Genomic DNA, 24,109 nt, shown 5'->3' on the forward strand with positions numbered 1-24,109 from the left:
CATAATCTTAAAAGACTTATACTTATCCAGTATATATTCCGGGATTTTTTTTACTTTTCAAGTAAACGCAAACCATTGATTTGCCATGAATATAGGAATTCTTACCATTTCACTTTTTACGTGGTAGTTGTAGTAAGATATTGACTTTCATTTTGACATTATTTTACAGTAAAGTAGACGGCTATGGGTTTGAGCGAGACGGAGACTTTGACCATTCCTCCTATGACGAGTTTATGTCCAGATACCTGGCCGTACTTGCTCGTAGATCATCCAGGTGGTCGGACGTCATCAGCAAGAAAAACAGGGTCTCCAAATCCCGGAAAGGTAAATTGTACAATGTATCTAGACCATGTTATACTATAAAGTACATACTTGTGAATATTAATATTCTTGATTTTGCTTTTAGGAAGGTTTTGTTAGCTCACCAGACCAAAAGGGGGTCAGTTTGGCTAAATTGATATAAATGACTTCTTCTCTGAATTGCTCATTTTTAACTGGTATATGATCCCTTTTGGTAGGGATTCAATATCAATATTGGGGGGGGGGGGGGGGGGGGGGGGGGGGGGCAAAGGGCAGGGTCAAAAGGGGTCAATTTGTATAAATGACTTCTTCTCTGAGCCTAAGCAATGGATATCACTCACGTTTGTGTGGTAGCATCCCTTTGGGGTAGTAGGGATTCAAAATTATACAAATGGCAGGGCTGACCCCCTGGGGGAGGAGGGCAGGGGCCAAAAGGGGTCAATTTGGCTCTAAGTAATAGCTATCTCTCATATCTGTGTATTCCTACGGGGTTGGGTTGGGCCAAAAGTTAATTTCATTTCATGGCTTAATGCACTTTTTGGCAGAAAAACCTCACATCTTTAGAATTAGAATAAAACTAATGTACATGTTCCCATATAAAATGCTTATGATATTTTGACATAGCAAGACCGGTGTCAAATATGCTTAAACATCAAGCTTGTTTCATATCACATGAAACCAAGTGAGTGATACAGGCCCTCTTGGCCTCTTGTTTTGCTCATCACATGTACATGAGAGTGAATGTTTTGTTTACATAGATATACATTTATGTGTTGCTAAATATATATATATACTATAAGTTAAATGGTCTTTAAATCATTGAAGCATGTTTGTTAGAAATATAAAATCGGCTTTAGTTGATCAATCTGTGCTATACCTTTATATAACTACAGCAGGCCCAGAACTAACTGGTTTTATCGAATACCTATGTGGTAATTGACTAGTTCTAAACATTAACTGTAGTCTATAGTATAACCTGTTCTGTACCCTGATTTTAAATGATGGATTTGGTTCATTAAGCATCCATTTCAAGTATACCTAGTAATAAGATGACTCACTAACCTATAGGTTAACTGGTATTTCCATTTCACATCGGCTACATTTCCATGCGTTTAACATACTGTATTTAACAGTGTGCATCAATTTAGTGTATACATAAGTGTATATCATAATATGGACTCAAGTATTGGTTTGCACAATTTTCAATATATTCTTACAGAACATTTTTTAGCTCACCTGACCCGAAGGTGTTGGACATAAAGAGATAAACACAATCCTGTTATAGATATAGGCCCTGGGTTTTTTCTCACCCCTAGGGACTTAGTTACTTTGATAAATCTTGAAAACCATTTGGATCCCCAACCCTATAACCATAATTATAGCATCGTTGGTCATAAAGAGATAACCACAATCCTAATCTAAAAATATGTCATTGAGTCTTTCCCCACCCCTACGGACATAGTTTCTTTAATATATCTTTGAAACCATTGAGATCCCCTCCCTACAACCATATATAGCATTGTTGGGCATAATGCAGATAAACACAATCATGATGTTGAAATAGGCCCTTGGCTCTTTCTCCACCCCTAGTGTCTTAGCTTCTTAGTTATATATATATTTTTTTTTTTTTTGAAATCGTTGAGATCCATATATAGCATTGTTTTACATCAACAAATATAGGTATAAGATAGAATTAGATTAGTAATAGATAGAACATGAAAATTATTTTGACATTTGGTCAAATCCAACCAGGTGAGCAATACAGGCCCTATGGGCCTCTTGTTTTCTTTAACCCCCAAATAAAAGTAATATCTGATGGAGGAGATGGACTTGAGCTTATGGGTGACTTAATTCACCAAAGTTTTCTTGAAGGACTGAAGATTAGAACAAATTATGCTATATTACTCGGATTGAAAGCGGTAATTGGCCGATTGGAATAAGTTATTACAATAAAATGATTTAATGAGCTCACACACATGGGCTGGGTTTGTAGGGGACAGCAATGGCAGCCGAAATATCAGATAGATCAGTTTTGAAAATGTGTTCATTAAACACAGATGAAAAGATAGAGAAGATTTATTAAGGTATATGACATAATATCTGGTTATTGTTTCTGGTTTGTAATTGAAAAATATTGCCCCCTTCTTACTTTCTTGTAGTAAGAAAATTAGATCATTTGTTCAGTTCTTCAAATTGCCAATAAGCTAGAGACAGAAAAAAAATGATCCACACTCGCGCTGCAGGTACACACATTGAAAATAAGCTGGTCTAGGAAATAAGCCAGTATCGAAAATAAGCCCACACATCAGTACTAAATCATGTAAAGGATGTGGCAATCATGATTATTCAATCAAATTTAGCGGCTTACACACTAAAAAGATTTAAAATCTCAAGAGTGAGAGCATGTTATATACTGTAGATTGACATAAACTTGACACATCGACGTTTTTTTTGTTTACAGTAAAGCGATACTGCAGGAAGGGCATCCCCAATGAGCACCGTCCAATGGTAATTATACTTCTGAAAAGCTGAGATGCCATTTTCATCACTATTCTTTAACTTACAATTTTCCACAGGAAAGTATGCATTATAAAATTTGAGAGAGAAGAGTGGATATATAAATGTTGATGTGAAAATTAAACAACAAAAAGGGTGGCAGCAACATGCATCAAAATTTTGAAATACTGGTACATGTACATACTTGACTAAAATTTAAACATATATTTTGGATGGCTTGGCCGAAATTGTAAAACATTTAGTTAGGATGGCATGACTGAAATTTGAACACATATTTTCGATAATTGTCTTGGCCAACTATAACATCAGGTTCGTATTAAAGCTACGTAGTTTTCTGCAGTCAGTCATGCCATTTAGAGAAGTTAATGTGAGACTGAGAGACAAGTTCAATCTTGGATCTCTAAACAGGCTACAACTTAATGTGAGGTGTTAGTTGTTTTCACACCAATATATATATACCAAATATACAAATTCACGTGTTGCTAATTCTTACTTTTTCCATACGTGAGGTCATCCTTTGGTTAGACCTTTGTCAAAAAGATTGACTATAGATTTGCATGTAAATGGTATTTTCAGTTGATATGATAAAGAAAAGTAAAAGAAAAAATATGAATAACATATCAGAGAAAAAAAATGAATATTATTACATCTCAGCAAAAAATAAGGATATCATTTCACAGTAAAATTGATTTAATCATTCATTGCTTTTAGAAGATGATATTCGATCTTCTATAAGGAAGAAAAAATTGTGTAACCAGTATATCACATGTGATCTGTACCAGTATATATAATTTATATAACGGTATACGAATTACATGATATATATACCTGATATATATATTCACCTCCATCGATTTACAGTCACACAGATTCGGACCATTTGATGTGATACTGATATATAATCATAGTTATTTTTAGCAATCTGCCCGACAGCTGTCCAATAAATGATATTGGTATATTGTATAAATCTATTAATTGACTGATATTTTCCTCCTTATGTGTCTGAGTCATCACATCAGCTGATTTCATCAGAATTCGACCTAATTTTCGCTATATATACATTAGCATGACCTACCCAAATCATCAAATGCTTCAGATAATCTCTTCTTCTAATCGGATTTTACAGAAAAAAATAATTTAAAAACCAATTTTTCGGAAATTAAAATATTTAAGTAACAGAATGTATTAATTACAACTGTGACAATTTTACATTAAAGTTGATTTCAGTACCATTTTAGGTCTTGATGGGCATGCAGCCTTTCAAAAACCCTTTCACTCCTAGAAAACTTGAGAAAGATATAATGTCTATCATGCTGTACTGTTATTTTAATCCCTTTCTCAGAAATAGATATACATGTACATTATTGATCGTGAATCAATTCTACACCAATGCTTGAATGAGATACGATTCTTATGCAAGAAAGATAAATCTGTGTGTGAATAATTGGAGAAATGTCTTTTGTTTTATTTAGACCCATATACATACATGTAAATAGTCGATATAGATTTGAATTTCCTGTCCTAGTTGTACCGAGAGAAATATTTATAATATATGTACAACTCGTATCCTTGTATGTAAATGAGGGGCAGGGCCAAAAGGGATCAATTTGCCTATTTTGCTAAAATAACTTATTCGACTCTGGAAGTAAACATTTGATATCGCTCATATTTGATAGCATCCCTAGTGGTGGGGATTCAAAAAGCTGCAAATGGTCCAGCTGAGGGGCTGGGCTCAAAGGGATCAATTTGGCTACCGTATTTATTCTAATAAACGCCCCGGGGGCGTGAAATTTTTCCAAGGGGGGGCGTTTAATGGAGATCAAAATTTCAGAGTCGGTAAGTTGTGAGATATGTTGTATGTACCCATTTCACACCATGAAACATGTGTATATGTATCCAAAACATTGTAAAACTAAGTGACAAACATTTTGAGTATGAAATTGCAAGAAACATAAACTTTGTTATTTATACTTACGGTAGTTGTACATTACGTACAACATATACATTGTTTGAAACATGGGGTCGAGTGTGTTAAATTGTGTCATAAACCGGTCAAGATCCAGTTTACTCTCATCACTTGTAGTTTATTATATCTGCTATCAATCATGTCGGGTTTGAAGTGAAGTTATATGAAGTAAGTTTCAAAGTGAAAGTTGTAAACTACGCCGAGCAAAAGGGAAAACATGCGGCAGCTACTGTGTTTAAGGTTGACCGGAAACGAGTGTGGGACTGGTGCCAAAACAAACAAAAACTAAAAAACATTTCTAAAACATCAAAACGCTGTAAGGGAGGAGGAAGGTCAGTAAAATTCCAAAATATTGACGTCCAGGAAGCTGAGGATGTACTGGAAAATTTAATGGGAGGTGCAGTTGAACTCGGTGAAAGTGAAAGTGAATCCACCGGAAGTGATGATGACAGCGAGGTCAGTGGCGCGTATGACAGCCCGGGACATTAACGTTTGTTGATACGATATAGTGGTACTGTGTATATAGTTACTGAAACTTTGTTTTGTGGTTTGTGTTAGTTTTATGTTGGATATCCTTTAAATAATTACCTCTGGACACACGTGGATGTGCCACGGTAAGTTCTTTTTCTCAAATTGAGGAATTTTCTTTCCAAAAAAAGGGTGGGGGGGCGTTTATTAGGGTGGGGGCGTTTATTAGAATAAATACGGTATATTGCTATAACCATTTTTTTTTGTGTTTTGAGATTCTCACCCCATAGCCATATATACATTGTGACAATGCTTGACATGAAGGGATAAACACAACCCTGATGTAAAAAATTCCCAACCCCTAAGGAATAAGTTTCCTTGCTATATGTTTGAAATGGTTTAGATCCCCACCCAATAACCATTTATAGCATTTCTGGGCATCAAGAGATAAACAAGTTCATGATTTAAAATAAGAAAGACATACGGTTGTTCCATACCCCTAGGGTCTTAATTTCTTTGTTATATCTTTGAAACTGTTTAAATCCCCACCCCATAACCTTATAAAGCATTGGTTTTCAACAAATGAAGCTATAACAAATTGAACATGTATATATTTTGACGTTTGATCAAATCCAACCAGGTGAGCGATACAGGCCCTCTTGGCCCCTTGTTAGGTCCCCATGGAATGATTTAAGGGAGACAATTAAATGACTAGTACTTGTGTAGCTTCTTCTCCCAGAAATTAATTGCTTGGGCCGTACAATAAAATGTAACTTAACTTCTTATCTGTTTAAGATATGTTTATGAAACTTGCATCACCTAAAGCTAATGTGCAGCTAGTGCATTATGCCATCTAAGGTCACTGTGACCTAATTGACCTCAAGGTCAAATGTCATACTCTATATTAATGGTCATAGAGCACCTGATTACCCAAAATCAATACTTATGAAACAGATATAAGAGCATGAATGTATTTGTACATGAACAAACAAAAAGTGCTGTACATTCCTATGAAAATGACAAATATTATCAAAATTATTGAAAAAGTAGTCAATTGATTGGCACTTTGTAAATCAATGCCAATTTCTAACGCCGTTATAATAACTGTACGTGAATAAATAGAAGATTGTACAGCGCTTTTTTCAAGTTTCTAAGTAAGATAAACAAATGTATCATGTTTATTTGTAAGAAAAAATACATTAATCAGGTGCTCTGGCCATATTTACTGACCAATTGTTAGTGCTGCCTTTCGTGCTGGTCACACGACCACGTGATAACATGAGAACCAAAGAATAATTTAGAGATATGTTAATGAAATTCGGAGTATAGTCATCGTACATTCAGCATCTGAAGCCAGGTTATGTGTAGGTGTGAGCATATAATATCCAGTCTTTCCAAACATCTGTTTAACAGAAACAATTGTTAGAATTACCTACATCAAACTTAGCAATGAAGTGGTTTTCAGAGCTTCATAACTCATTAGAATATTGTACTTAATATGTAAGTGATGTTGTAGGTATGGATGTGTGTCAGCGGTGCCCTGGAGAGCATGAATTCCAATCCTCGTCTGTACCAGACCATCCTGAAAAGCCAGCATGATGACTCCACTGTGGAGGCCATCACTATAGGTCAGTATTTTTAACTCAACAGACCCAAAGGGCCTGTGAGCTTATGCGATGGTGCGACAACCTGATTTTGGGCCTATAACATGCTGCAGTGAAGCAAGCTTATTTGTCTGTACTGTAACTTCATTGATCAAACACATATTGTGTAAAAAGTCCGTGTGAGAGCTCAACAGTCCAGGCAAAGTAAACAAGTGCTCAATAATTTGGAAAATTGAAAACATTTGAAAAAATGGATGAGAATCCCAAAACATCATATTGACCAGAAAAAATTAACATAAGTTGACAAAAGCAAACAGATATGTATAAAACAAATTATTTATTACGGTGCAAAACTGTGCCCATTTTCGAAGTGTAAGGTTATTAATTAATTGTTTTTCAGATCTCCACAGAACTTTCCCCGACAACATATACTTCAGCGCAAATGGCAATCTGAGGGGGCCGTTGTTTAACGTTCTTATAGCTCTCTCCCACAAAAACAGCGACCAGGGCTACTGTCAGGTGAGTAGAGGGAGATATTTATCCTGCCATCATCAGATTGTGACTTTTCACATTGCCACACATCTATGGTCCAACATCAGTCTTCCCTCCACAAACAAATGTTGTTATTGCTGTTTTTTGAGAGGTACTGGAAGGATACTTCTCAATCTGTAGGTTCCCCTTAAGGGTCCCTTGTTATGCTCATTTTTGAGCTGATTTGGAATACAAAATGACTGACAGGCAGCCATCTTTGATTATGATAGATGTAATTTGGGTTATTGATCACAATTCTGAAAGGAAGTTTCTCATACATGATATGTAAGTTCCCTTTGGTGTCTAGCTGTGCCCATAAAATTTTGAACCTTAATAACCAACAGGCAGCCATCTTGAATTTGGATGGTCTTTGTTTATTATAGCTATATTTATCCAAAAATTTTAAAAAGCTTACATAGATTTGATAAGATTTTCCTTGTTATCAAATTTTTAGCCCACTATCATCAGATGGTGGGCTATTCAAATCGCCCTGCGTCCGTGGTCCGTGGTCCGTGGTCCATCCGTCCGTCCCTCCGTCTGTAAACAATTCTTGTTATCGCTATTTCTCAGAAAGCACTGAAGGGATCTTTCTCAAATTTCATTTATAGGTTCCCCTTGGTGCCTCATTATGCATAATGCATTTAAAGACCAATCAGAAAACAACATGGCCGACAGGCAGCCATCTTGGATTTTGACAATTGAAGTTTGTTATGGCTATTTCTCAGAAAGTGCTGAAGGGATCTTTCTCAAATTTCATATATAGTTTCCCCTTGGTGCCTAGTTATGCATATTACATTTTGAGTCCAATTGGAAAACAACATGCCCGACAGGCAACCATCTTGGATTTTGACAATTGAAGTTTGTTATCGCTATTTCACAGAGAGTGCTGCAGGGATCTTTCTCAAATTTCATATGTCGGTTCCCCTCTGTGCTTAGTTATGCATATTGTATTTTGAGACCAATAGAAAAACAACATGGCCGAAAGGCAGCCATCTTGGATTTTGGCAATTGAAGTTTGTTATCGCTATTTCACAGAAAGTACTGAAGAGATCTTTCTCAAATTACATTTGTAGGTTCCTCTTGGTTTCTTATTATGCATATTGCATTTTGGGACCGATCAAAAAAACAACATGGCCAACAGGCAGCCATCTTGAATTTTGGCGATTGAAGTTTGTTATCGCTATTTCACAGAAAGTACCGAAGAGATCTTTCTCAAATTACATTTGTAGGTTCCTCTTGGTTTCTTATTATGCATATTGCATTTTGGGACCAATTGGAAAACAACATGGCCGACGGACAGCCATTATCGCTAAATCTTAAATTTTATATATAGGTTCCCCTTGTTTGAAAAGTACTAGAGGGCTGATTCTGAATTTACAGATTAGTATGACTTAATTAGAGTAAAGGAAAAGAAGAGAAAAGATCAATCTGACATGGAACCTATGAAGATCATTCAATGGTGGGTGCCAAGATCCCTCTGGGATCTCTTGTTAAGGGCAAAAAATCAGTCTTTTGCTGAACAAATAAAAACAATTCATTGAGATTTGTAATATTGTCTGTATTTCAGCTGTGTTTGAAATGTTTCAAATGTAATTGATATTTGTAATGTTGTATTTTTGTAGGGCATTAACTTTGTTGCTGGTTTACTTCTTTTGATTGTGAAAAATGAGGAGAAAGTCTTCTGGTTGCTGGACACGCTGATGAATGACATTCTACCAGGTACGATATTTCTAGGTTAGTCAGTAACCACTACCAGGTACGATATTTCTACGTTGGTCTGTAACCACTACCAGGTACGATATTTCTACGTTAGTCAGTAACCATGACTACCAGGTACGATATTTCTAGGTTAGTCAGTAACCACTTCCAGGTACGATATTTCTACGTTAGTCAGTAACCATGACTACCAGGTACGATATTTCTACGTTAGTCAGTAACCATGACTACCAGGTACGATATTTCTACGTTAGTCAGTAACCATGACTACCAGGTAAGATATTTCTACGTTAGTCAGTAACCATGACTACCAGGTACGATATTTCTAGGTTAGTCAGTAACCACTACCAGGTACGATATTTCTACGTTAGTCAGTAACCATGACTACCAGGTACGATATTTCTACGTTAGTCAGTAACCACTACCAGGTACGATATTTCTACGTTAGTCAGTAACCACTACCAGGTATGATATTTCTACGTTAGTCAGTAACCATGACTACCAGGTACGATATTTCTACGTTAGTCAGTAACCACTACCAGGTACGATATTTCTAGGTTGGTCAGTAACCACTACCAGGTACGATATTTCTAGGATGGCCAGTAACTAGAGGGTCCCACAATGGGAGGGAGGGAGACTATTATTTTGCAGTTTATGTATCAATTCTTCAGCTATACAGACAAAATGTTTTCATGTCATCTGAAATTGACCTCATTTTCAGGACAATTTCAGGTCAATAATTTTTCAGATCAGATTTATATCATATATGAACACATTTTGCCTGTGTATGTTGTAATGCCTCATCTCCTACACTACCTATCACTGGAGTTTCATGCTTAGGGCATAGGTTCACTCTGACCTACATGTTTGTATATTTTGACCAACACCAAGGGAAAAGTTTATCCAGGCTGTATCTTCTACACTACTTGTCACTGAATCTTCATTACTGAAATCTAAGATGTGTCATAATCCAAAACTGGGTCACGTTGACCTATATTTTGACTTGACCTACATCATATACAAATTTTGCCTGGACAGTACTGGTCACAGGACTTCTTAACTACTTGAAGCATGGGTTCATCTTAACTGGGGCATGGGTTTGCTTGTATAGAAATTCAGATATTGCCGAATGAGTTTGTGATATTCCTGAATTTATTCACATTTTAACAACAAAACCAATTGTTGAATTCAATGGGTCTGTTTAAATCTGGTTGGAACTGTAACTTTCCAAATTGTCTTGTCGTACAAGACATACTCTTCTTTTCCATCCCTTCGAAAAATTTACTCTGGTAACAACTAATATGTCTGGGTAACATCATAAGCCATGACAAATTGTGTTTTATAAATTTGACAATTACAATGAAATCTTATATTTGATGGAATTACACAACTGTGTAAACTTGTGAAAATTATAAAATTCAATGATAAATTTGAAGGTTTAGACATTTGTAAATGAGTAAGAATGAGGTATACCCTGGTACTTATCCTCGGCATCACAGTTCTACTTCAGTTAGGTCAGTTTTTATTAACTTTACTCTCATATTATAATTAAGAGTTTGTGTGAATGATAATCATCCACAAATTAAATATTATTATATATTTTTTTTTTTTTTTTTTTGTTATTTCAGATTTCTATGCTCCTGACATGAAAGCCACTCAGGCAGAACAGGAACTTTTAGGAGAGATAATCAAGTATGTTGTTTTCTGTGAATTACTGTCTTCCCATTTTTGGAAACAGATATACTCTCAAATATTTTTCTTCACAAAAATTATCACCCCACCAGGAACAAAGTACAAATGCACCATTGCATGATGATATAATGTTTTACAATATCCCCCAGACCCGAGATCAAAAGTTGATATTGTAATGCCGTCATCCATCCATTTACATCACCATTTACGGTCAGTAACACATGGGCAAGGGGACCAATCAGGCACAAACTTTACACATTACTTCTTAAATGGAACTGCTTCTTTGAAATATTTTTTTATCAAAAGGTAATGGAACTGCTTGTTTGAAATATTTTTTTATCAAAAGGTCAAAGTTCAAGGTCATTGTAACAAACAATAGAAAAATTTAAGGTCACCTGGGTGAAATAGGCTATAATCTTCAAACAACTTCTTCTCAATAACCAAGAGGCCCAGGGACTTGATATTGGGCCTGTAGCATGCTGGGGTGAAGGGCTATGAAATTTGTTCAAATAAATGACCTTGACCTACATTCATGGTCACAGGGGTGAAATCGGCTTAAATCTGAAAACAATAGTTTTTAGCTCACCTGCCCGAAGGGCAAGTGAGCTTATGCCGTGGCGCGGCGTCCGTCGTCCGTCCGTCGTCCGTCCGTCCGGCGTCAACTTTCCATTCAAGCAACTTCTTCTCAATAACCAAAAGGCCTAGAGACCTAATATTGGGCCTGTAGCATGCTGGGGTGAAGGGCTACCAAGTTTGTTCAAATGAATGACCTTGACCTTCATTCAAGGTCACAGGAGTCAAAAAGGCTAAAATCTTCAAACGACTTCTTCTCAACAACCAACAGTCCCAGGGAGTTGATATTGGGTCTGTAGCATGCTGGGGTGAAGGGCTACCAAGTTTGTTCAAATGAATGACCTTGACCTTCATTCAAGGTCACAGGAGTCAAAAAGGCTAAAATCTTTAAACGACTTCTTCTCAATAACCAAGAGTCCCAGGGACTTGATATTGGGTCTGTAGCATGCTGGGGTGAAGGGCTACCAAGTTTGTTCAAATGAATGACCTTGACTTTCATTCAAGGTCACAGGAGTCAAAAAGGCTAAAATCTTTAAACAACTTCTTCTCAATAACCAAGAGTCCCAGGGAGTTGATATTGGGTCTGTAGCATGCTCGGGTGAAGGGCTACCAAGTTTGTTCAAATGAATGACCTTGACTTTCATTCAAGGTCACAGGGGTCAAAAAGGCTAAAATCTTTAAACGACTTCTTCTCAATAACCAAGAGTCCCAGGGAGTTGATACTGAGTCTGTAGCATGCTGGGGTGAAGGGCTACCAAGTTTGTTCAAATGAATGACCTTGACCGTCATTCAAGGTCACAGGAGTCAAAAAGGCTAAAATCTTTAAACGACTTCTTCTCAATAACAAAGAGTCCCAGAGGCCTAATGTTTGGCCTGTAGCATGCTGGGGTGAAGGGCTACAAAGTTTGTTCAAATGAATGACCTTGACTTTCATTCAAGGTCACAGGAGTCAAAAAGGCTAAAATCTTTAAACGACTTCTTCTCAATAACCAAGAGTCTCAGGGAGTTGATATTGGGTCTGTAGCATGCTGCGGTAAAGGGCTACCAATTTTGTTCAGATGAATGACCTTGACCTTCATTCAAGGTCACAGGGGTCAAAAAGGCTAAATCTTTAAACAACTTCTTCTCAATAACCAAGAGTCCCAGGGAGTTGATATTGGGTCTGTAGCATGCTGGGGTGAAGGGCTACCAAGTTTGTTCAAATGAATGACCTTGACTTTCATTCAAGGTCACAGGAGTCAAAAAGGCTAAAATCTTTAAACAACTTCTTCTCAATAACCAAGAGTCCCAGAGACCTAATATTTGGCCTGTAGCATGCTGGGGTGAAGGGCTACCAAGTTTGTTCAAATGAATGACCTTGACCTTCATTCAAGGTCACAGGAGTCAAAAAGGCTAAAATCTTCAAACGACTTCTTCTCAATAACCAACAGTCCCAGGGAGTTGATATTGGGTCTGTAGCATGCTGGGATGAAGGGCTACCTAGTTTGTTCAAATGAATGGCCTTGACCTTCATTCAAGGTCACAGGGGCCAAAAAGGCTAAAATCTTTAAACAACTTCTTCTCGATAACCAACAGTCCCAGAGACCTAATATTTGGCCTGTAGCATGCTGGGGTAAAGAGCTACCAAGTTTGTTCAAATGAATGACCTTGACTTTCATTCAAGGTCACAGGAGTCAAAAAGGCTAAAATCTTTAAACGACTTCTTCTCAATAACCAAGAGCCCCAGAAACCTAATATTTGGCCTGTAGCATGCTGGGGTGAAGGGCTACCAAGTTTGTTCAAATGAATGACCTTGACTTTCATTCAAGGTCACAGGAGTCAAAAAGGCTAAAATCTTTAAACGACTTCTTCTCAATAACCAAGAGTCCCAGAGAGTTGATATTGGGTCTGTAGCATGCTGGGGTAAAGGGCTACCAAGTTTGTTCAAATGAATGACCTTGACCTTCATTCAAGGTCACAGGGGTCAAAAAGGCTAAAATCTTTAAACAACTTCTTCTCAATAACCAAGAGTCCCAGGGAGTTGATATTGGGTCTGTAGCATGCTGGGGTGAAGGGCTACCAAGTTTGTTCAAATGAATGACCTTGACCTTCATTCAAGGTCACGTCGATCAAGTATGCTTAAATCTTTAAATGACTTTTAGTGAAAAGCCAAAGTGCAGAGAGACATTATATTGGTCCTGTAGCATGCTTTCAAATAACTGCAGGATCCATATATGAAAAGATCACTGCATTGCAGGTGAGCGATTTGGGCCCATTGGGCCCTTGTTTCGATAGCCATGAGTCTCTGAAACCTGATATTAGGCAAATATTATGCTGGAATGAAGAACTAGAAAATTTATTGATATGAAAAACCCAGCATACACTGATATTTGAATAAAGAGGTAATCAGCATAGTATGTGTAGAAATGACCTCAATCAGCTTCAAAATTGGTGTAAAGCCAGGTGAGCGATACAGGCCCATAGGGCCTCTTGTATTACTGTACACATGCATCATGGTTCAGTTATAACCTATAGGGTTTGGATCAAACCTGACCCATAGTTGGTTATCCAGGTACCTGTTAATCAAGTCCTCCTTTGTTACAGATGGAAGGCCCCGGAGATACACGCACACCTTAAGAGTATGGACATACAGTGGTGCCTGGTCGCCACTAAGTGGTTCCTCTGTCTCTTCGCCGATGTCATGCCAGTCGAGGTAAACATTTTCAGATCAGGTCCTCGATTTTAATCATGAAGTAATGTAACATAATAGATGTGTGATATTTATTTTTAACTTTTGGATTTTCATGGTATTTACAATACTATAATTTCTAATTTGTTGGGAATGTTGAAATGTTCCAAACCTAAATTATTTTTAGCTCACCTGCCCGAAGGGACTTGATATTGGGAGTGTAGCATGCTGTGGTGAAGGGCTACCAAATTCGTTCAAATGAATAACCTTAACCTTCATTCAAGGTCACATATATGGGTCAAATATGCTAAATTCTTCAAAACAATTCTTCCCAATAGCCAAGAGGCCCAGGGACTTGATACTAGTTTTGTAGCATGCTTGGGTGGAGGGGTTCCAAGTTTGTTCAAATGAATGACCTTGACCTACATTAAAGGTCACAAGACCTGATATTAGGCCAATATTCTGCTAGACTGAAAGACTAGCAGAAAATTATTGACATGAATAAACCTAGCCTATATTTAAATTAAATGATAATCAGCATAGTAAGTATCTACAGAAATGACATAGATCAACTTCAAAGGTGCTGTTGAGCGATACAGGCCTATTGGGCCTCTTGTTTCTCCTATGATCAATAGGGGATATATATAGCCACACAAAGGGACCCTTGGTGACCTGTCCGTGTTCTCGCTTAAAATGAAGATTTCATTTCAGACGACGTTAAGGATCTGGGACTGTTTGTTCTACGAGGGAGACAAGATTCTGTTAAGAGTGGCTGCAATGTTGATTATACAAAACAAGGAACAGTTTCTGGCCTGTCGAAATTTTACAGAGACGATGGACTTCTTCAAACAAATCGTTAATAACCCAAAGATTATTGATTGTCATGTCTTTTTACAGGTTAGTAATTTTTCTGATTTTTATTGTAATTCAAATGAATTATAGCCCAGAAAACTGTCATATAATTTGTATTTCTGCTTATGTTATATTTGATTCCAATTCCCAGAATTGTCAGGATACATTGAAGAAAATTGCATGTTATCTTTCTGATAATTAATACAATTCAAACATAATTAACTTCATTGTTAATCATAATTGGTTCTCCCTACCATATGAGAAAAACACATTGACATGATTTTATGTCAAATATCTTACAGAAAAAATTGTGGATCGATGCTTTTAGCATTAAAAAAAATGTATCAAGAAAAAAAGTCAATATGAATGATAAAGTACCTACAATGTATGATGATCAGTTCAGCATTAAAAAAATGTTTTTTAATGATATTTCTTTTACTTTTCCAGAAGTGCTTTACAGAAATCGGACCATTTCCAAGGGCAAAGATAAAAGCTCTGAGAACGGAGTGCATGCAGAGAGTAAAATGATAAATGGCGCGTCGGTAATGTTACGGTAGAATTATTAATTGTATATTAATGTTATGTCAGTAATGTTATGATAGAATTCTTAACTGTTAATCCTAAATGTGATACATGTACAACCAAGATCTCTGCTTCACTTTAATATTGGTGATCAGTGTTTAACATTTGCTGTCATTATGTTTGTTTTGAATACAATATTACAAAGTGCTGTTTGATTTTATGTTTAATTTCTTTAGACTATGTTTTTTGCAATTTTTTCGCATTTTTTGTTGTTGAGCTTATAGACATAATTAAAATATAATGCCAAGCATAAATTGTCATTAAGAAAATCATTCCAGCAAGTTTTTTAAAAAGGGTTTGATACCTTGATCGTTTTTCATGCCAGTATAAATATGATGGTATGCTGCATCTCGGATCATTTTTTAGTCGAACTTTAAAGATTTTTAACGATAATTTATATCGGACGTAAGTCAAACTTCGTTATCGCGAACTCAGATTACTCAAAGACTCTGCTTAACTTGAAGTAAAAATTCAGTTCTGACAGCCAATAATGCTGCATGAAATATACTCCGCTACCTCAAATACAAATATGTACTCGGGATATCTCACGTTTTTTTTCACAAACTCTCTGACTTCAAGATAACGAGGTTTGACTGTAGTTTTGATAAATTTTAAAAGATATGTATCATCATGTAACATTGTGTATTTTGTATGTCAGCTTATAACACAATATCGAATGAAAGCATTGAGGAAACTGCATGAGAAGCCAATATCCAGAACTGAAAATATGAGAAAGTCAGGGATGTGCGGTATTTTAATGAAATTCCGTTGAACCATATTATCGATTGCATTTTATTATAGTGATAATATATTACATGCTTGCTAAGATGTTGTTTTTGTGATATTTAGGTTTACATTTGTAAGATATCTGTTAGGGATATTTCATATACATTTCATATAATTTTAAAGGTCATTCCATTTAATATGTACAACGAATGTGAAACAGCGTATACACCATAATCATTTACGCAGAGATGTATCGACTATGTTAAATCATGTTGCCATATGTTATTCTGAAATACTCAGTGAGAAACACGTCAGATTTCGTTGCATATCTTTATCAAAGTAGATATTTAGAGAAAAGATCATGCCTGTATTTTTGTTAATTGTGTTGCCATGTTCCATCTAGTCATTCCAATAGTATATAATTATTTAGATTGTTTTATGATTTAATAGAAGTTTTTTGAATGTTTAATTAGTGTTGGCCATAATTGCCTCTTACAGATTTTGTCCAGTAACCATGTACCTTGTAACATGGATGTGTTAATTGGCATACCGCGGTGTATAACTTAATATTATTTTTAAAATCTTAACTTTTCAAATGTTTTTGCCAATATCCATGTTTTACATTAATTGTTTTTAAAAACATATTTGATTACATATCCATGAAAATGAACAAATTAATGTTCAAATCCATAAAAATGAACAAATTTATGTTAAAATCCATAAAAATGAACAAATTAATGTTCAAATCCATATAAATGAACAAATTAATGTTCAAATCCGTAAAAATGAACAAATTAATGTTCAAATCCATATAAATGAACAAATGAATGTTCAAATCCACAAACATTTAGGTGAAAGCAGGCTTTGTTCTATAGATACATATCTTAACCATATATTGAGAAAGTTTTTTTTATTATCTAACTTGTTAACCTTTCTAATCAGACTCAGATATTCCATAAAAATGAACAAATTTATTTTAAATTCATAAAAATGAAAAATTAATATTCATATCCATATAAATGATCAAATTAATGTTCAAATCCATTAAAATGAACAAATTAATGTTCAAATCTATTAAAATGAACAAATTTATGTTCAAATCCATAAAAATGAACAAACTTGTGTTCAAAACATTTAGGTGAAAGCAGGCTTTGTTCTATAGATACATATCTTAACTATATATTGAGGAAGTTTTTTTTGTTTGTTTGTTTTATTTAACTTGTTAACCTGTAAAATCAGACTCCAATATCTGTCATCCTGTCGTGTTTGACACAATATCTCTAGTCCCCTTATAAAAACCATGAGATAAGTCCTTTTAATTCTAACATCCTGTGTAACAAAACGTTGATCTCTCAAGTGTTGAAATAGACACAATATACTGTCCTAATAAACAAAATATGCTACATATGTGATTGTGGAAATCCAATGAATTTATCAATTTTGTATGTTAATTATACTTTTATTTGTTTTTTGTTTTTTTGTTTTTTTGTTGAAATAATAATCAGAGTCCCATTAATTACAACCTCCAACTGTTGAATAATTAATTACTAACTGGTGTCAGGGAGATGGTTGAAAACGTGAAATGACTGTTTGTGTTGTATGAACATTATCCTCATGTTTTTGACAAAAAAAATGTGTTGAAAATATTTAACTGTCTCTAAACATCAGTTGTGAAAGCAATTAATTCAACAGATTTTAGGACAATTCCTGGGAGTCTATTGTAAATTGAATGTTTCACTTTTGAACAATTTTTCAGCCCATATTGTAAAGTGAAATCTTTTGGCATAGGTTAAAATAGCAAAAACCTGGTACAAGTATACAATGTACCTGCAGCTTCCCTACAAAATAAAACTGGCTACAGTTGATATCAAGGTACAAGTTGATGTTATTATCATGTTTGTCAAATTTCATTTGAATGATATAATTATTAAGTCTACTTGATCATGGCTTACTGTTGAAGAATTGGAAGACTTCTGAATCAGCTAAATGATTTGGTAATTAATTCATCCTCATATTCGAGGGGTCGTGTTCCCATACAGAAGAGCAGATAACTTTGTTTCTACCACAATACGCCGTGTTATGTGCCGAATGTTGGATATATATATATGTCATATACCACTAGTGGTATATGATCTTCCGGCCTTTTGATTGGTCAAGAATTCGAACTTTGACCTAAGCTGCAATTGTTATTGACGTCATCAATAATCGAATGACATCACATCACCCGGTCCCGGACATCACCGGTACACTTTATTTGCATACGCGAAATTATCCTAGACCATGTTTCCCTTTGATTCAAGCTGATATTATTGTGGTAGAAACAGGTCACATGACTCGTGATTGTTGGATAAGGAATTTATTTCACACTCGTAAGTTATTCTTTAAAAGTTGTTAAAACTCGTGTGAAATAAATTCCATATCCAACAACCACTCGTGTTACCTCTATTTATATTATAACCCCAGGAACTAGCTGTCCTGTACTGTTTCTTAATGTTTAATATTATATGCTTTACCAAAGATTGAGCATTATATAATCAGAATGGTGGACTTGCACAAATCAAAAAGGAGAACAGAAATATCTGATACCAGTGTCTCTTATTGCCAAAATAAGCTGTCTCCTTTTTATCCCTGATGTCCAATGTTTTTAATTTTAATATTTACAATTTCTGTTTCCATACTACAGGAATATATTGCTTGTACTTAAAATTGTAGCTATTTTCCAGGATAATGTCTGGGAAAGAATGAAAAGGTACGACAGGACTTTGAAATCTTAGACAGAAACATCAGATGACTTTCCTCTTTATTTAATGCACAAATAATCTGTGACCATCGGATCAAAACCTCATGACTGAAAAACATTCAAATGTGTTTTTGAAGGAAGGGGAGGTAAGCACCACTGGTGTCTCAATCATGAAACGGGAGGTAAGCACCACTTGTGTATCAATCATGAAAGGGGAGGTAAGCACCACTTGTGTCTCAATCCTGAAAGGGGAGATAGCACCACTGGTGTCTCAATCATGAAAGGGGAGATAGCACCACTTGTGTCTCAATCATGAAAGGGGAGATAGCACCGCCTGTGTCTCAATCATGGAAGGGGAGATAGCACCACTGGTGTCTCAATCATGAAAGGGGAGGTAAGCACCACTTGTGTCTCAATCATGAAAGGGGAGATAGCACCACTGGTGTCTCAATCATGAAAGGGGAGGTAAGCACCACTGGTGTCTCAATCATGAAAGGGGAGGTAAGCACCACTGGTGTCTCAATCATGAAAGGGGAGATAACACCACTGGTGTCTCAATCATGAAAGGGGAGGTAAGCACCACTGGTGTCTCTGTCATGAAAGGGGAGGTAAGCACCACTGATGTCTCAATCATGAAAGGGGAGGTAAGTACCACTGGTGTCTCAATCATGAAAGGGGAGGTAAGCACCACTGGTGTCTCAATCATGAAAGGGGAGATAGCACCACTGGTGTCTCAATCATGAAAGGGGAGGTAAACACCACTGGTGTCTCAATCATGGAAGGGGAGATAGCACCACTGGTGTCTCAATCATGGAAGGGGAGATAGCACCACTGGTGTCTCAATCATGAAAGGGGAGATAGCACCGCCTGTGTCTCAATCATGAAAGGGGAGATAGCACCACTGGTGTCTCAATCATGAAAGGGGAGGTAAGCACCACTGGTGTCTCTGTCATGAAAGGGGAGGTAAGCACCACTGGTGTCTCAATGATAGAAGGGAAGGTCAAATTACCCAGTAATGTAGATATTGAAATACTGTAAACTATTTGAATCTATGATGAAAATGTACTGAATTGCTTTTCAGATCAAGATAGAAATGCTATTTTGGGGCAGACTATAAATGTGTTCAGTGTTTAAATATTTATGATGTTTGAGTAATCATATACACTTAAAATGACTTAATATATTTAAACTTGTGTGAAAATTATTGCAGTCTCAAATTGAATATTTGTTATTAGATTGATACAATAAAACTTTTGTTTAGTCTACCTCCTATATATAGATCTAGGTGAAGATGAACTTAGTTTTAAAGCTGTTGATCATTGGTCCTACATAGTTGCCATAAGTTCACATTATCTACACAACTCAGTTTGTATTATTTGTATGTCCTTAGTTTTGAAAAACTACTATACAGCCATTTACAAGTTTCAGGTTTTCCACTTACAGGGTCCATTAATAGGTGATTAAGTTTTACCGTTATTATAATTTGTTGTCTGTCATCCATCCACCAACAACACCTCATTAAGAGCTGAGGGGCAGGTCCATGAGCGCCTGGTCATATGGAGGTAGAAGGGTGGGCCCAATGGGAATCAACTGGCATAAACAGTGGCCTTGAGCTTGGTCCCCTTGGGGTAGAAGGATGGGCCCAATAGGGATCGACCTATATAAACTGAGACCTTGGCCCCCTGGGGTAGAGGAGTGGGCCAAAAAGGGACAGGTATAAACAGTGGCCTTAGTCCCCTGGGATGGAGGGGCAGGCCCAATAGGGACTGGTATAAACAGTGGCCTTGGCCCCCTGGGCGTGGAGGGGCAGGCCCAATAGGGATTGGTATAAACAATGACCTTGGCCCCCTGGGGATGGAGGGGCAGACCCATTAGGGATTGGTATAAACAGTGACCGTGACTCCCTGGGGATGGAGGGGCAGGCCCAATAGGGATTGGTATAAACAGTGACCGTGACTCCCTGGGGTAGAGGGGCAAGCCCAATTGTGACAGGTATAAACAGTGGCTTAGGCCCTGGGGTGGAGGGGCAGGCCCATAAACAGTGGCATTGGCCCCCTGGGGTGGATATATGAAGAGGGGCCCGGGAGCCCACTGGGGACTGGTATCAATATTAGCTTTGGCCCTGGGTGGAGGGGCCAATAGGGATAATAAAGCTGAGAAAAAAGGAAGTATTTTTAAGCAAAATTTACTTTGAATGAATGGAAATATGTTTCGTCATGATTGTCGATATATCTAGGTAATGTATATACATGCCCTATAGGCTTTTTTTGTTTCTTTTGATTTAAGTTGTTAAAAACATGTTGAAAAATATTACAATGTATAAGTATATTTTTGTCATTATTTTTGTTGTGTTACTTAAAGAAATTTCATTTCAACTTGAGAATGTGTGGTACTGTAATGAACTGTGGTATACATATCACAGGTACTTGACACAAACTCCTAACCCATAATCCATATTGTATGCATTAGATGTATAAATATATTAAAATATGGACTGTGGAATCAGAAATTTGCGACAAGTCCCTGTGTAAAATATATGAAAATAATTCCCTCCATGGTAAATTTGGGAGTTACCATGGTTACTAACTGACTGTAGATTTGGTATCATTGATTGAATTGTAGACACAGTAATGGGTCTTATTGTAATAATAGACAATCTACTTATGTGTCACGCACCACTGACTCAAGAATTTAAAATTCTTATAAAAAGTATTTATTATCATATCCTGAGAAATTCTTTTATCAAAGTGACATTCATATCAATGAATTAGACAACGGTACAAACTGTGTGTAATATCATTATCAAATACTGAGAACATTATCTATGAAGTTATGTTCAATATCTACTATATGTACAAAACTGTGTGTAATATCATTATCAAATACTGAGAACATTATCTATGAAGTTATGTTCAATATATACTATATGTACAAAACTGTGTGTAATATCATTATCGATTACTGAAAACATAATCTTTGAAGTTATGTTCAATATATACTATAGGTACATGGTACTTGGTACAGCGGTTCAAACTGTGTGTAATATCATTATCTAATACTGAGAACATTTTCTGTGAAGTTATGTTCAATATATACTATAGATACATGGTACTTGGTACAGCGGTACAAACTGTGTGTAATATCATTATCAAATACTGAAAACATAATCTATTAATATACTATATATAGGTACATTGTACTTGGTACAGCGGTTCAAACTGTATTTATTATTTATGAAGTTATGTTCAATATATTCTGCGTATAAGTGTGAGTATGATAGTTCATGTCTTTGGTGCTTTCAGAATGGATTTAAATATTATCAACCATTTTAATGCCAGCGTAGTATTAGTGTGCATTTATTGCTGCTTAAATGTTTTTTGGTGTGGTGACATTTTGATAATGTCTAATTTGATTGATAATGAATTAATAATTTGATTGTTTCATTAATGTAAATCACAATGTTGTATTGAAATCGTTTGATAAATGATAAATTTTATCAGAAATAATTTAATGTCTCAGTTTTATCCGACTCTTCAGATCTCATGCTTGGAATCAATGAATAATTTTGATGTTCACAGGAGTAATTCAAAGTTGTTTTTTTAACCCACCATCACAAGATGGCTATTCAAATCGCCCTATGACGTCCATGGTCTGTGGTCCATCGTAAACAATCCTTGTTGACTCTATTTCTTGAAAAGTACCAATTGTGCACATTCAGTTTTTGGTCTGATCAGAGAAACAAATGGGTGACAGGCGACAATCTTTGATTTTGACAGTTGAAGTTTGTTATCACTATTTCTTAAGAAATAATTGTAGGATTTTTTTCAATCTTCACATGTAAGTTCCCCTTGGTTCCTGCATGGTTGTGCCCATTTGATTTTGAGTCTCACAGATCAAAAAAAACAAAATGTCTTCACAGTTGAAATTTAGCTATTTCTAATTTACGAAGATTTTCTTATAATAGATCTCCCTTAGATTTCCTACATGTATAAAGGTTTTTGTCATCAAATCATTAAGGTAGAAAAAAAATCAGTCTTACAAAGATCCAAAGAAGATCATCCAGTAGCTTCGTGTCAAGAATCCCCTTGAATCGCTTTTGCAAAAAAAAAGTGATTGTTACCAAATAAGGATGAATGGATTTAGCACACTTCTCTGTAAATTGCTAAGTGGTTTAATACATGGAGAATCTAGTGTTAGGGGCATTTTTTTTCTTTCTTTTTTTTAATAAATATCCAAAAAAAAATATAAAAAAAAATTGTCATGCATGAAATCATATACAGATATGTAACCATTTTGAAGTGATAAATGATAAATATTACATTATGGAAGAAAAAAAACTTGACCTGATCATGGAAATAAAAATAAAGCAACTAATTATTGTTTGTTTTTTATCACATTAAGGAATTGTTTGTTTGTTTTTTTGTTTGTTTATGTTTTTACGGCCCATCGACAACTAGGGTCATTTAGGGGCAAACAATATAATATCGCATTTCTAAAGTTAAAATAAGATAAAATTTGTACTTTTTAAAATCATTCGTGTTGTATATTTACATCATATGATAAAAAAGTTGGTTAAAAATGTTAAAATATATATATGTACGAAAAGATTATGAGAACTTTGTGATATCAATAGAACGTCAAAGAGTAACGTAAAAGACATCAAAGTCTATAGAATAGATCGATTTCTTTCAAGTAGCTAAATATTGTTTTCGAATCCACGGAACTGAAAAGGGTTTTCATATCCGGGACTCGAAAGTATTTATCACAAATATGTTTGAAATCGGAACATTCTATTAAAAAATGCTCCACTGTGAATTGAGCATCACATGCGTAACACACCGGTGGATCCTCTCGTTTCAGAAGGAACGAATGAATAGGATATGTGTGCCCGGTACGGAGCTGAGAGAGGACAATTAAGGAGTTATCTCCCTTATTCATTTCGTAACATTGCTGTTATGACTAGTACTGAGCCCCACAGGCCTCCCGACTGCTTTCAGTATGTATTGGTGTACACAGGGGAGAAAGCTCTTATAAGCTGTACTCGTGCAAAAGTAGACCCGACTTTCAATCGGAAATCTTTACTCTGGAGGGAGCATTTTATGAATGTTTCATTTAAGGGTTGAATCTTGATTTGGTCGATTTCATGGGGTCATGAATTGAGTTGCTCTTGAGAC

General features: G+C 35.9%; 1 protein-coding gene and 1 long non-coding RNA gene across 3 annotated transcripts in view; both read left to right on the forward strand.

Annotated features, from left to right (window-relative positions):
• LOC117342242 (growth hormone-regulated TBC protein 1-A-like) overlaps positions 1-18,070 on the forward strand; it is a 37,605-nt gene extending 19,535 nt beyond the window's left edge. For both annotated transcript variants that reach the window (XM_033904299.1, XM_033904300.1), the window contains 9 exons: positions 170-324; positions 2,762-2,808; positions 6,768-6,879; positions 7,256-7,374; positions 9,009-9,105; positions 10,731-10,794; positions 13,951-14,059; positions 14,747-14,932; positions 15,335-18,070. In XM_033904299.1, the coding sequence (XP_033760190.1) occupies positions 170-324; positions 2,762-2,808; positions 6,768-6,879; positions 7,256-7,374; positions 9,009-9,105; positions 10,731-10,794; positions 13,951-14,059; positions 14,747-14,932; positions 15,335-15,415 (970 nt within the window). In that variant the 3' untranslated portion in view covers positions 15,416-18,070. The remainder of the gene's footprint in view (positions 1-169; positions 325-2,761; positions 2,809-6,767; positions 6,880-7,255; positions 7,375-9,008; positions 9,106-10,730; positions 10,795-13,950; positions 14,060-14,746; positions 14,933-15,334) is intronic.
• A 482-nt stretch (positions 18,071-18,552) lies between these two features.
• LOC117342243 lies at positions 18,553-23,309 on the forward strand. The gene is made up of 2 exons (XR_004535768.1): positions 18,553-21,939; positions 22,125-23,309. It is a non-coding gene; the product is annotated as an uncharacterized LOC117342243 (long non-coding RNA).
• Positions 23,310-24,109: the final 800 nt, after the last annotated feature.

The sequence above is a fragment of the Pecten maximus genome, chromosome 14 (assembly GCF_902652985.1).
Source record: "Pecten maximus chromosome 14, xPecMax1.1, whole genome shotgun sequence".
NCBI classification, from domain to species: Eukaryota; Metazoa; Mollusca; class Bivalvia; order Pectinida; family Pectinidae; genus Pecten; species Pecten maximus.